Source organism: Pomacea canaliculata, linkage group LG12 (genome assembly GCF_003073045.1).
Source record: "Pomacea canaliculata isolate SZHN2017 linkage group LG12, ASM307304v1, whole genome shotgun sequence".
Lineage (NCBI taxonomy): Eukaryota > Metazoa > Mollusca > Gastropoda > Architaenioglossa > Ampullariidae > Pomacea > Pomacea canaliculata.
The window spans coordinates 9,860,664-9,875,140 of NC_037601.1; the positions used below are offsets into that span (position 1 = coordinate 9,860,664).

At 45.5% G+C, this 14,477-nt stretch overlaps 1 protein-coding gene across 1 annotated transcript in view; it reads right to left on the bottom strand.

Moving 5' to 3' along the window:
• LOC112553402 (GTP-binding protein RAD-like) overlaps nucleotides 1-13,264 on the bottom strand; it is a 31,681-nt gene extending 18,417 nt beyond the window's left edge. The window contains exon 1 of the mRNA XM_025220596.1: nucleotides 10,824-13,264. Within this exon, the coding sequence (XP_025076381.1) occupies nucleotides 10,824-11,700 (877 nt within the window). The 5' untranslated portion in view covers nucleotides 11,701-13,264. The remainder of the gene's footprint in view (nucleotides 1-10,823) is intronic.
• Between the last annotated feature and the right edge of the window lie 1,213 nt (nucleotides 13,265-14,477).

Here is a 14,477-nt window from a genome sequence, read left to right on the forward strand (position 1 = left end):
TGTGTGGACCACTGCGACATCCAGCTGGCCACACCATTTGCAGCAAAAAATCTTTTTGTGATCAATATAATGATTTTCTGTCCGTGTCAGTCTTTAAAATTACATTTTTTAGGTTTAGAGAATGAAAAAAAATCCAAAGACCTGTGATTATGATTATTGAACTGTGGGCGAAGGTTTTCGCTGGTTGAAAGGAGAATATACACATGTGTGTATGTTTGTGTGTTCGCGTGCGTGCGTGGACGTGTGTGTTCATGCGTGTTATGTGATTGTCTGTGACAGTAAGAAGAATGTAAGCACTGGCAGACAGTGTGACCTGCTGTGTGAGTCTGGGCTGTGATCGCAGGGTGGAGGCGAGTGGTGAGGAGGCTGGCTGACCCCGAGCACCACTCCATGATGACAAGGGGGCGGGAGGGCCAGAAAGGTCGCTGTCATCACAGCCAATTATTTGTTTTCCCGAGAAGTTACAGTCTGAGTGCATGTTGTATTTTGTTACAGTTTGTGTACTTTTTGTATTTTTGCAAACTTTGATTCCAAATGAGTAAATCTCACCTTCCCATAAACAAACATCCAACAGACTTTCTTTTCAAAAAATAAGTGAAAGCTCGATCAATATCACGACAAGGTGTTTCAGGTCTTGTGACTCGCACCTTCTCCTGAGACCAAAGACGACGATGCTATGGCAGCCACATTCTTGTGGTGAATATTCGTCTAATAGAAGCGGCAAACACAAACATAAATTCCCTGATGGAGGGCCAGTGGCACAACAGATTTATGGTTTTAAGCACGATTAGACCTAAATGTATTGAGATATTTTAAAGATACACAGTGCACAAAACAATTTTAAGAAAACCGTCCAAAGAAGAAAAATCAGTTACAGGATTAACTGTCTTAAAGAAGATACAACTTTTGGTCTCGTGTTTCGCATGCTCGTGTACAACGCATCTAAATGGTGTAGAGGTGAGTTTTGATATTTAAAAACGTTTTTAAACTTGGTACGTTAGAACAGTTTTAAGTTTAAGAAAACACGTCGTGACACTTGCCCCTGGAGGCTTTTCTTTGATTGGCTGGTTCTTGGTGTTACACACCGAGTCAGCAGTGGAGGCGGCATCATGGCAAGCTGCTGCAGCCCTTGTGTCATGCCGCACATCATTTTTATTTCTGCTTGTCTGCATAGGTACATACACTCCTTTTATTTATAAAACTTCCCCAGACTGATATTTGACTGACTTTCTGTCTGGCTTCGACTTAAGTTCCCAGTCACGTGTGCATGGAGACACTGAGTTGCAGACACCGGACATCAGGCAACTGATCTGTAGACAGATATCAGGTTGCTGGAGCTGCTTAGTGTGGGCGAGTGACGTCCGCTTATCCTTGATTTTTGCTGTCTGCTACAGGGAATGCTATTTAAAGATGTAGTTTGTAGGTGTGTAGTGCGATTCTCGCCTGTCTGTGTGTCTGTGTGTCTGTGTGTCTGTCTGTCTGTCTGTCCGTCCGTACGTCCGTCCGTCCGTCCGTCTGTCATATTAGGGGAAGAAATAATTAATCGGCAGTAATTAATGTGACCTAATATTATAAAGAAATGTCGTTTTTCATTTAACAAAACGACCATACAACGTCTCATTACGGACAAATTGTGTTAGAAACAAGCATAACATAATTAATTATAATTATAGATGAGTTTTCTCTAAAAAACATAGGGACGTCAGTCAAAAGATTGGCACTCCAGTTTCATATTGAGTATTGAAAGGTCTGCTTTTTTTACCACCTAATATTGAGCTATTATGAATCAAAAGCAAACAATGATTTTTCTTTTTTTTTTTTTTTGATTGTCATATTTATGTCGCCTAGCAACATGTCTTGCTCGTCAAAGCTCAGTCATGTGTACCGTTACATAGAAATCGCGTCCAGTTGAGTGACTTCTGTCCTCCACACATGAAGGTGCAGCTAACAATAGTGATAATAAATATGAATGGGATACCGCAGGATATAATGCAGACAAGGAAGAAATACGACCTTCTGCAAATAATAATTTTCAGCAAGAATAAAAAGAACCCAGTCCGTCTAGAAGGCAGGAAAAGTCTTATTTCCAGCCAAGAAAAGGTCAGACATGTTATTCTCCTTGAGTGTCTGGGAGAAAACAATGGCTACAGAAAAAGAAATAACAAGAGACTATTCAGTTACAAGTTTAGTTTGTAAGGACTACCGTAGAGTGAAACAGGAGATGTGTTTGAAGACAGGTGTATCGTTGCCCATCCATCCTTTCGTTGAAGAGGCGGCAAAGGTTTTTTTTTCCCGATGAAGCGAAAACAAATCACAGACTTCGAAATGCTTTCGAGAAAAATATCGTCTTGCCTTTTTTTTCTTTTTTTTTCTTTTTTGTCCCTGTTGTGCGATTAGCAGTTTTATGTGAAGACTTTTTGAAATTATCTGTGCTTTTAACAACAAGATATTAGTAACGATCACTAGGGCGCTAGGATCTGCTGTCTACCTGCTGCTGATGTAGACAGGAAATACAAGAGGTCGGAGTTCCGGAGGTCATGGGTCGTAACGTTTCTTGTAACCGGTGGCTACTTATTGACCAACTGTCTGTGTTTAATGTTTTCCCCAGCGTTGATGATTCCAACTGTGACATTGAGAGTGAAGTCTGCTCACCAGTGCTCACCTGTCTTTGTACACCTGTGACGACAGTGAGTGCCAGTGACTGACAGCCAGCATCTTTACGGCAGTTAGCGACAATCAACAACAATATTTAGAACATTTGTTACGCGCTGTCGGGATTTCACTCACTCTGGCTTGAAAATTGTCTTGCAACTCCCTAGGGACCCGAGCTCCAGGACCGCGCAACATTTTCCATTAGGACTCGTGGGTAGACGACGGAATGGAGCCTCCAGCCTCGTTCTGAAGCCCGGACAGGCGCCACGTGACCGCCAGCAATTACCTGTGACGTGCTGTGACGTGCTGCAGGCTCTGTCTTTCTCTCTCTCACACCTGTCCTACTGACTCTACGGCGCCTGGCAACACAGCCCTGACTTGTCGACCCCGGCTGGCCATCGTCTAGTACTTTATATTTAGTTATTTATGCGCAGTGCTTGTTATTCATAGTCTCCTTTATCGCTTTCTCTATGTTTGTGTTGTTTACTAACGACTTCAGTTTATGTCCTGTCTCATGTCTATAGTACTGTATTGTATGTCTACAGTACTGTATAGTATGTCTATAGTACTGTACTGGCGCTACCACCGCTTGTATTTTTCTTACAATAGCTCACAAAGGCTTAGAGGAGAGAAAAACTAAAACTCATCAAGACTGGATTTGTCTCCAATGGCCAGATTAGCTGCTCCACACGTGAAACCCAAGTGTCAAGCAGAGGCACACATTTAACGCAAACAAATCTTGTTCGTTTTATTATTTTTTTTTTCTTGTTGCTAGTTAAAAACGAAACTAAATTGCCTGCCGTTTTGTCTAAAAAAAATCCCTTTATATTAGAATCGTATTGCACTGGTTGACTACATTCTAGCACAAAGCTGATCAAATTATCTGTTTTCAACTTAGAACCAAAAAAAGGAACAGGTGCCAGATGAACAACAAACAGCTATGTCAGATAAAGTGTGTCAGATTTCTAGAAAACTACCGAGAGGGTTATCTGAACTGATGGCCGCACTAAAGGTTGCTGAATGGCGCCTAATGCAGGATAGAACGAAGCAGCGAGGAAAAGGAAGAACATCGTCCTCGGTGCCTGGTGCGCCTGAAGGTGAGGGCACATGTCTGCAGACAAGACACAAGGCAGCGAAGGTGAGAGGTCGAGGCCACTTCATGACGAGGGCAGCGGAAACGTGAGTTACTCAGGTATTTTACTCAGGTGCGCGTCCTCAGCTCGCAACGACGTCACGAGTCCGGTCAGCATCTTACACGTGACACACACCTATACTTTAACAGCAAAAAGTCCGGGTTTAATTTATTCCTTGGAATTACTTTGACAACCAGTGCTGTACTTACTTTGTGATACGTACAGCTGCAGTTACTAACGACTTTGGTGTCTACAGGACATGTTCCCGTGAGTTGTTTACATAAAATGTTTATAAATCTCAGCACAGGCCGATGAGGTAGCAGTAGGTTCCACGTGTCGCACAGCAAATACGAGAAAAATAAAACAAAAAACAGCAACAAACAGGCCGCCATTAAATTTACATTTTAGGGGGAGATAAACCAGAAACAGGGAGCTCATCCACGAAGAGAGCCAAAGGGCTGCCACCAGAAAAAAAAGGTCGATAATCTTTTTTTCGAGGGTAAAAAGTTTGTAACGGTAATTTAGTCAAAAAACGAAAAGCGACTTGTAATGGCATGTGACGTACAAGCCAGGCACTGGGCGGTGACGTACACAGTATGGATTTCTCGGGAGTTTGCCTTTAACACCAACATCGAAGGTTTCCTTTCGTGTTTCTAGCATTTTACTGAAAACAGCATTAGCTCCCATAAGCCTTTGCAACAAGAAGGAACGGGGCGGGGTGAGTTGGGGTTGTGGGGAGGCACGCGACAAAAACCTCACGAGAGAAAGCTCGGCAGGCACGAGACAGAAAGTCCTACAGCTGTCAGACAGCAAGTTCCACAGCTGTCAGACAGATAGTGCTACAGCTGTCAGATAGAAAGTCCTACAGCTGTCAGACAGCAAGCACCACAGCTGTCAGACAGATAGTGCTACAGCTGTCAGATAGAAAGTCCTACAGCTGTCAGACAGCAAGCACCACAGCTGTCAGACAGATAGTGCTACAGCTGTCAGACAGGAAGTCCCACAGCTGTCCGACAAAAGTGACTGCGTAGTGGTCATTGAGAGGCGTTGTCACAAATCTTTTCTCAAGATCTGCATTCTTTCTTTCGTCTTTTGATTGGTACCAGTCGTTGGGATGCTAGGGAGGTGGGTGAGTACGTAGATAGACAAAGCTGACAAAGCTCACCACCCAGACCCATTGTGGGCGATGGTGAGCAGGTCCTACATCGGGACAGTGTGTCCCTCTGACCCTGTTGCTGGGTCATGTTGTGCAAGTTGACTGAGGGGTCAAGGAGTCAACCGATGTATGTTCAGCTGTACTCGCTGTCAAGAATCTTCTCAGCGGTTGACAGATTTTGCCTTCGCGTGCACTGTGCACCCGTCCTCCTGTGTGTGTGTGAGTCTGTATGTGTGTGAGTCTGTATGTGTGTGTGAGTCTGTATGTGTGCGTGTATGCACGCTGCGTGTATCAAAGCCTATAACAATCAGACTTCCTTCTTTTACGCAGCAGCCGACTGACGTCCTTTCACCTCACGTGCACGCGCACACGTGCAGGCAGCCTAGGGTCACGCGAGAACATGTCGAGATTTATTTTGCTTACAGTGTGGGTGTTTTCTGTCACACCCTTACAACCTACTTCTCTTTTCCATCTCTGCGTGTCACACTTCTCTTCTCCAAAAGGCGAGAGCTTGGGACAGGCGGACAAAGAAAGATGATGAACGACGAGTGATAACCTGCCTTGAGTAGGATTACAAACCTTGTGTCATCTTAAAATGTCTACACAACATCAACACTTTGGTTAGAGGAACAACAGATGTTTTGTTCGATCTCCTCCCTGTGTCAATCGTGTAAAATTGTGAAAGTGTGAAGTGCTGAAGGTAGGAACTCGTCCGACATCAACACGCTGCTACCTGGCGGCTGAGTGGCTCCAGGTGTCGCACTCACAGATCGGCACAGCAGGGGGGGAGTCTGTCTCCTCCTCTCTCATCCATCCTCCATTGCTCTCTTTTTTCTCATTTTTTCCTTTTCATTTCTTCTTTCATTGCTTGCGTTTGGGCTCTCTCTTGCGGATAAATCAAGCATCGTCACGTGGTCAATGGCAGAAAGGAATTGTAGGATGTTTATATTACCGAGGATCAGAAATAATAAAATGTGCACAAATATACTTATACACAATTTGATCGTGGAGGCTTTATTAGTTAGTATTCCCTTGAAACAAACCAGAAGAGTTTGAAGTCAAAAATATCTCGATCCCAGTAATATCTCTTTTATCTTTTATCTTACACTCGGTACTCATTCAGTAAACACTCAGTACACACTCAGTACACTCGTTTTGTCGTCAGGACGTCTGTGGTACTTGCAGCTGAGCAAAACTAATGATGAATAAAACCTAGATGTTCGTTCTTCTTACGCTAACAGTTTCAGTTAAAATGTTTTAAGTAAGCAAATTTAGAATTTTCTTTTCAAAATCGTTCTGATATCATTTAGAGGCGTTGCGCAAGTACACACAAAAACTGGCGGAAATTTGGTTAAAGCAGGTTAGTCTAATTTAAAACAAAAATAAAAATGTAAACTTTGTTCACAGTTTCTATAAAACTGATTATCTGAAAATATTTAAGGTCTCAAAGTGTTTCAAATTAGAAATGTGTTGTGCAAGTGGCCCCTGACCGTCGACCAAAGAAAGACTAAATTAAACTGCGAAATACAAACAAAAGTTAATACTGTATACACAAATACACAATATGACCAACAAGGCCAACATGGAAGTGCCGACCCCGAGGATCTCACAATCAGGTTGAAATCAGTCGCCAATGAATATTAAAAGACAAATTAAATAGACAGGTAATGTGGCATCAGATGCTGACGGTCATTAGGCGGATTTCCGGTGGAGTGCGGCGTTTGATGCACACACAGACGTGCAAACACACTCAGCAGGTGGCGCCACTGACTACTTCCTGCACTCATCTACTTCATGTTCCTCTACCCCAACCTCCGATGTATATATATATATCTATTTATTGTATTATATATTTCATGCTTTTGTATCTATCGACTTTCTAAACGTATTTACTTTCTGTACCTGTGTGTTTCATGTTCATGTATCTACTTCTTGTACATGGCTACTTAATGTTCATGTCTCTACTTCTTGTCAGGGTTGTCCATGGGACATATTTTTCTATCCCGTCCCATCCCGTCCCATGGCAATTTATGCCTGTCCCATCCCGTCCCATCCCACTGGATGTTTCCCATGGGATTCCCATGGTATTAACAATCCTATGGACAACACTGAAAACCACTTTTCGGCTTTTGTTCTATAATTCCTGCTACTTCACATACAATAGATGATTCAGAGGAAAGATTTAAATCCTTGATGAATGAAATAACAGTAAATTTATTTTGCAATATCAAGTATCGACTACCATGGGAAATACAAATGTGTGCTGTCCCATCCCATCCCGTCCCATGGGACGTTTCCCATGGGATTCCCATGGGATTCCCATTCCTATGGACAACACTGCTTCTTGTACATGGCTACTTAATGTTCATGTATCTACTTCTTGTACATGGCTACTTAATGTTCCTGTATCTACTTCTTGTACATGGCTACTTAATGTTCCTGTATCTACTTCTTGTACATGGCTACTTAATGTTCCTGTATCTACTTCTTGTACATGGCTACTTAATGTTCATGTATCTACTTCTTGTACATGGCTACTTAATGTTCATGTCTCTACTTCTTGTACATGTCTACTTAATGTTCCTGTATCTACTTCTTATAGATATCTATTTAATGTTCCTGTGTCTATCTACTTCCTGTATATATTTGCTTAATGTTCATCTAAGTGAACATGGAAGGCCTCAAGTGAGTTCTCTTTAGCTGACAGTAGGTAGGATGCTACTGAAGGTAAAGATTCTTTGATCATTCGGAGATGGAAATGTTAGACACGGTTTTCTCGCGGCCAGTTCTATGGTACCCACCATTAACACCTGGTAAACACCAAGCAGCTTGTAGCACCACCACTCTCCACACACATAAAATTGAGAGTTTGAACCCTCCTATAAAACGAGAAAATTAGGAAGATATAAATAACTGTTTCTAATTAACCGTTTCTCTGGCTCCTAGCTGTTGCCTGCCCCAGACTTTGCCCACACCTCCAGTCAGTGTGATGTTGTGCCAACTCTGTTGACGAGTGTGCACCGAGGTGAGATTAATCTCCAGGAAAACAAAAACTAAGATGAGGCTGTCTACAGTCGTTATCCCAGTGGTTGAGCAGCAGCCTGAAGGTCTGCAACTGCTCCGGTAGGTAACGGCGTGAGGTCAGGGCGGCAGGTCAAGGCGACAGGTCACGACCCTTAGAGGGCGCTTCACGAGCATTCGTCTACTTATTCCTTTTCAGATAAGGATCTGTGCTATGAACTCCAGTGTAGGGAGACAAGTCAATAGTGTTCTTGTATTCTCTTCTTGTCCTTGTGCTATCTCCTTGTCCTTGTACTGTCTCCTTGTCCTTGTGCTATCTCCTTGTCCTTGTACTGTCTCCTTGTCCTTGTACTATCTCCTTGTCCTTGTACTGTCTCCTTGTCCTTGTACTGTCTCCTTGTCCTTGTGCTATCTCCTTGTCCTTGTACTATCTCCTTGTCCTTGTGCTATCTCCTTGTCCTTGTACTGTCTCCTTGTCCTTGTGCTATCTCCTTGTCCTTGTACTATCTCCTTGTCCTTGTACTGTCTCCTTGTCCTTGTGCTATCTCCTTGTCCTTGTGCTATCTCCTTGTCCTTGTACTGTCTCCTTGTCCTTGTACTATCTCCTTGTCCTTGTGCTATCTCCTTGTCCTTGTACTGTCTCCTTGTCCTTGTACTATCTCCTTGTCCTTGTGCTATCTCCTTGTCCTTGTGCTATCTCCTTGTCCTTGTACTTTATACTCTTTGGGTCAGCCATGACAGACGATGTCTCTCTATCTAAAACACAAAGTTTGTGTGTTTGAGTGTGCGCACATGCGCTGACATTAGTGTTAGAGTAGGAGGAAGAGAGAGAGATGTAGGGAGGAGACAAAACAAGACCCGGATGTAGGGAAAGATAATTCGTGTCAAGACAGATAAACAAATGACGTTTTCTCAAGGACATGCCATTCTGATTCTTTTTTTTTTACCTTTAAAAATATACATCCTCGGCCATATTGACTTCAAAGCTAATGCGAGTCTCAACTTAATCCCATCATTGTCACAGAGGTGATTTGCTTTATCGATAAAAACCTCAAGAGATAATGACAACGCCAGAGATTCGAAAAGCCCGGAAGCTGTCACAAAATACCACAAATGGCTTCTCTCGCTCACAACGCCACTCGACAACTCCGGAAGTGGAAATGTCGAAATTTCTAAATATATGTAACAAATTATTGTGTCACCGTTAAGGAGAAAAACAAACAAGATGAGAAGGAGTGAAAGCAAAAATAGTCTTCTGTACAACGGCAACACGAACAGCGCCAGGCTGGAAGCACAAACAACAGGAATGTGAGTATGCTTCCAAATTCAAGAACACACGCACGCTTACGCATAGACAAACTACGAGCATAGAAGAAGCAGGAGAAAGTGAGACGAGGGTAGAATGTGGGGGCGGAATGAGAAGGAGGTGGAGCATGAGGAAAGAGGCACGTGATCAACTTTGAAGCATTACTCTGTTACTTGATTACTTTGACATTGTTACGATTGTTTTCGTCCCACACTCAGGTCGCGCTGCAAGGACTAATGTCTGTGACAGCAGTTGTTTGTCACGTGACACTGGAACGGTTTGTTTTCTTGTCACTTGGTGACGTCATAAGCTTCCACACTCCGCAGTCTCTTACCTCATTGACACATACCTCTGCCCTTGACACTCACTTGTTACCACTAGGTGAAAGGTCTGGGGTTCAGATCTCGTCTCGGGACATTCTCTGTATGTGGCACCTGTTTGAAGGGTCGACCGTAGGTGATTTTCTACGTGTACTTTTTTTTCCTCCCTCTCTCAACACAGTGTGAAATTATCTCGAGGGAGAAGCACTTTCCCGCCAAATAACCCAGGAAGCTACTTGCTTGATCTCCAATCTGCTCTGATGTTAAATGATGAGGTCGGGCAGTAGGTTCAATCTTTAAGGGCTGGTCGTAATCAGATGAAAGGCAAACCTGATGAACTCATCAATGCGTTCGCGAAGATCTTTGCTGTAACTTTTCTTTTTGTTGCGATAATCACAGGTTAAATGACTCCCTGGGAGGCCGAGTGTTTAGAGCGCTGTCGTCCGAATTGAGAGCGAGCTGGTTCGATACCCGATTAGCGCAGCCATCTTCCCCCTAGTCGACCCAGCTGGCGGGAATGGGTACCTGACCCCACAGAGGGTAGTGGGAGGGAGAAGAGATGGGCATGTCATATAAAGCTGGCCCTGAGAAAATGAGGTCTCTGGCGCCTCACCGCACCCCCCACAACGACCTGAAAAGGTTATGAAATGATCTTTACCTTTACAAAACTCTTGTCATATGCATGTTCCGCAGGGACTGAAGTCAATGATGCTCTGCCCACCATCCTCTCATAGTTTGAAACTCAGAGTGCTGAAAAAACATTTCTAGACTCTCACTTGTATTCTGTCTACAAATCAATCCTCTATTTTTTTTTCTTCAGTTTTCAATCATTAGATGCTTCTGTCCTCATTGCAATTCAATCGTCCAGAGCTGTTGATAGCAATACTTTGCTATCAGTGTTAAAGATCGTTCTTAACTGGGCAAAGAAAGTGTCAAGCCTTCCAAATGCTTTAAAGCTCCATTGTCTTGGCAATATACTGGCAATGTATTGGCAATATACTGGCGATGTCTTGGCAATATACTGGCAATGTATTGGCAATATACTGGCAATGTATTGGCAATATACTGGCAATGTATTGGCAATATACTGGCGATGTCTTTTCAAACAGGTTTTGTCTTAGCTCAACATGTTTTAAAGTTCCGAATGATCGTCCCAAAGCCATTGTTTTCTGTAACCTGTAGAAGAAAAAAAAACACGCACTAAACAGCTAAGGTACCACCAACAGCGGACTCACCTATGCTGGCGCCGAATGTTCCCAGGTACTCGGAGGTGGAGAACTGTTCCGTCAGCGAGGACTTGCCCACCCCCGGGCTGCCCAGCATCAGGACCCTGTAGGGCACGATGGTGGCGGGGGAGTCCGGGTCGCCGCTGTTGCCGCCACTGCCCTGAGACAAGGACCCCTGCGAGGAGTTCAGGGACACTTGCGTCAGCTCCGTGATGCTGCCGCTGCCGGAGGACAGGACACTGTTGGTGCTGCGCGAGCGGAGCGAGTCCCCCCTGTTGATGAGCACGCCCTTGCTGGTGGTGACGAAGGAGCGCAGGGTGTAGAACTCCTCCTGGTCGTCTCGGCACGAGCCGAAGTGTGGCGGGGACAGGTACTGCAGGTTGGGGCGCCGGATGTTGTTGCGGGTTGGGAGACTGCTGGTGCGGGGGCGCATCTCGTCCGCCTCCATGTTGTCCAGCGCCGCCTTGCGGGGTTTTTTAAGCGACGTGGTTCGCTTGTGTCGGTAGGGACTGATGCTCATCTGAGCCAGAGATTGGTAGGTAGGGGGGCTGGGTGGGCTGGGGCCACACTGGGGGTTGCACGCGCCGCTTGTCTGTCCCCCATCCTCGCTGCCCCACTCTTCCTCTGTGAACACGGAAAGGTGGTCCGAGACCTGCGTACCGGAAGTGAACGGTGGACAAACGTCAGGATGAGGCTGCTGCCCCAGTATCAAGCGTTTCTTGTTGTGGCAGCTGTCCCCGACATGTGCGCACTCGCCTGATCGGTTTGAGATGCGCTCCCGGGAACCCTGTGGCTTCATTGTTCGACCATTGGCTTTGATGTTGAGACCAGTGCTGGTGGTGTCCTTGGCGCTGCCGCCCCCTCCGCTGCTGCTGCTGGGGTCCATGCTGTCGTCACTGTCACTTAATAGCAACGGTCTGTTTCTCTGGGGCGAGGTTGACACAAACGTTGATCGTAATCTGGAATCAGTCTTTGAAAATTGGTCCTAAACAGTTTCACGACTAACCTCAATGGTTCGCGTGTTGGACCGTCTGGACTTTGACCAGTTGACACAGTAATGAACACGTGACTAAAGTCGACCTCATTTCACTCTTTGTGATCACGTGTCTGTCATGCGAAACTGTTTTTACCTGTCATCGAACAGTGAGGAAGGTATGTGTTTGATGGAAGTGTCTGATGTTACATCAGGCTTGTGGTGAAGGACTAACAGGGTGACCAGCACTCACCTCCTTGTAACCAACACTTGCTTCCCGGTCATCAGCACTTGCCTCCTTATGACCAATGCTGTCCTCTGTCACCCTCAGACAGGACACCTGGCATCGATGTCACTACAAAAGGAATGTTGCATGACGGGTAATACATCTTAGTAGACCAAACATTTGCAGTGATCACGGTTCCAAGCAGTTCACACGCCATGGCATCAATGTTGCTTCACTTGTCGCAGACATGTCGGGTGAAGGGGGGAGCGGGGCAGTGACGAGTGTTTGCGTGCTCGGCTGGTCTGTCAGCAAACAACTCTGCCTCCTCTATCACAAAGCTCCGATCTGACTCATCGATTTCCGGGTGACAGTGGTTCGAGCACAGAAAGCTTCCTAAGGGTTTTGGCGCTTTGTTTTACGGTTGACAAAGCGTGCACCTAGACAACGGTCATTATCTGTTACCTGGCAGGTCCCTCAGGCACGGAGCGTTCACTGCTCACTGCATGCATGAGTGATGGAGATGGGGAACATTGGAAAGGAGACCAAGGTTGGGTGGAACGGAAACGGAGGCAACGGCGCTGATCTTAAAATGTTTTGTACTCAGTTACGGTTAGTTACGTGGGCCGTGATGCCGAAGGGGGATGACTGGGTGGGGGAGTGGAAGCTAGTGGATTACAGCTTCGTGCGTAGAATGAGAGAAGGTATGAAGACAAAGCACAGACAAATCTCAGCGAAACAAGCACGAGCATTGAGGAGGCAGAGCACGTGCAGGCGTCACGTGCAGTCTCTGGTTTCCCTTGAATCCACGGCGAACCGGAGGGTTTTTTTCCCTTCGATTGAACGTTTCCCTGACGTCCTCAACGTCAAGAAACTGCTGAGAGGGCTAACAGTCAGTGAACCGTGGCCAGCATGCCGATCAGTTTCCTCGTGATTGAACGTCACCACCTCCTCGCCCACTGTCACGCCGGCATTGACGTCACTACTCCAGACTCCATGTGGAGGGCTGTTAGTCTCCAGCTCTCAGACTCGTCCTCGGTCACCCACTCCGTCAGTGTGTTGCGACGTTGGCGAGTCGCAGCTGACGACGTTGGAGCTGAAAGGAAGTGACGCTCCTCCCCACACGTCACCTGTACCTGGCGCTGGCGTCTGACCCGCCCTCTCGCGGCGCTCCGCCAGCCGGCGCTGCTCGTGCAGCTGCACGCTAGCGCCACATCAATGATGGCTGCTTGGCGTTCCGCGCCTGCATCAGCGCGCGTGCAGTTTACACCAGCGGCCGCAGCACGTGCTTGCTGACGACGTCAGTTGTTGTTGCTCGCTGTTTACACCAGTCTTTCCACAGGAAACATTTACACCTGCTTACTGCGGGGGATGATCTTGTGGCCGGCAAGAGGAGCTTCTGTGATAACAACTCACATCGGCCGGTAATGTGGCAAGATTGTGTAAATAACTTCGTTGGCAATGACGTCACCTCTGCTGCCAACGTTTGAGAATTGTGCAAATAACGATACTCTCGTTACGGATCTCTCTTCTCGTCCGCTATGACGTAGCGCTAGCAGACCTCCTGTCGTCTGTGACGTAGCGTAGTGAATCTCTTTCCACTGTGACGTAGTTCTAACAGACCTCTTGTCGTCTGTGACGTAACGTGGCAGACCTCTTGTTCGCTGTATCGAAACATGGACCCGGCAAAGGCTACTTTCTTTCTCTGTTGTCATCCACAAAGGACATGATCTTGAATAAATTCACTTAGTAGTTTCACTTTGCTCTTTTTTTTATTTTAATTTTAAAATTTGATCAATCTCCTTACACGTTCAAAATGTTGTGTCGTAATATGTATGCAGCACAATCCAACAGCCCCGTGGAATAAAGATGGTTTATTTAACTGTATTTATTTACGAGGGTGTGTAGAGATTTTACTGGATGTCGTTCAGATGAAGTGGAATGGTGAACATCTATTGCAGAAGGACAGTGTCTACTGACATTGTCAACACCCAGTCCTAAGGAAGGAAGATAAGAGGCGATGGAGGGGAAGGACGCTAGAATATATTTTCGCCTTTTTTTTACTTATATAGTGTAAATAATATATTTATTTAAAAAGAATTCTGTTCTTAGTGTTTGATTATTCACAAGTTGTATGCCTTAATCATAACTCCTTATCTTTGATCTTTAAGCTAACAGCAGGTACTAGCTCAGAATCCATCCGATGTGCCTTCTACAAGCTAAACAGCAATTGTAACTGATGGTGGCTAAGGGCGCGGGTCAAAAGCTACGGTACTCACTTGGTGACACTAGGTATATACTCGCTACACACGTGGTACACACTCGGTACTCATTCAGTAAACACTCAGTACACACTCAGTACACACTCGGTACTCACTCAGTACACACTCAGTACACACTCAGTACACACTCGGTACTCACTCAGTACACACTCAGTACACACTCGGTACTCACTCAGTACACACTC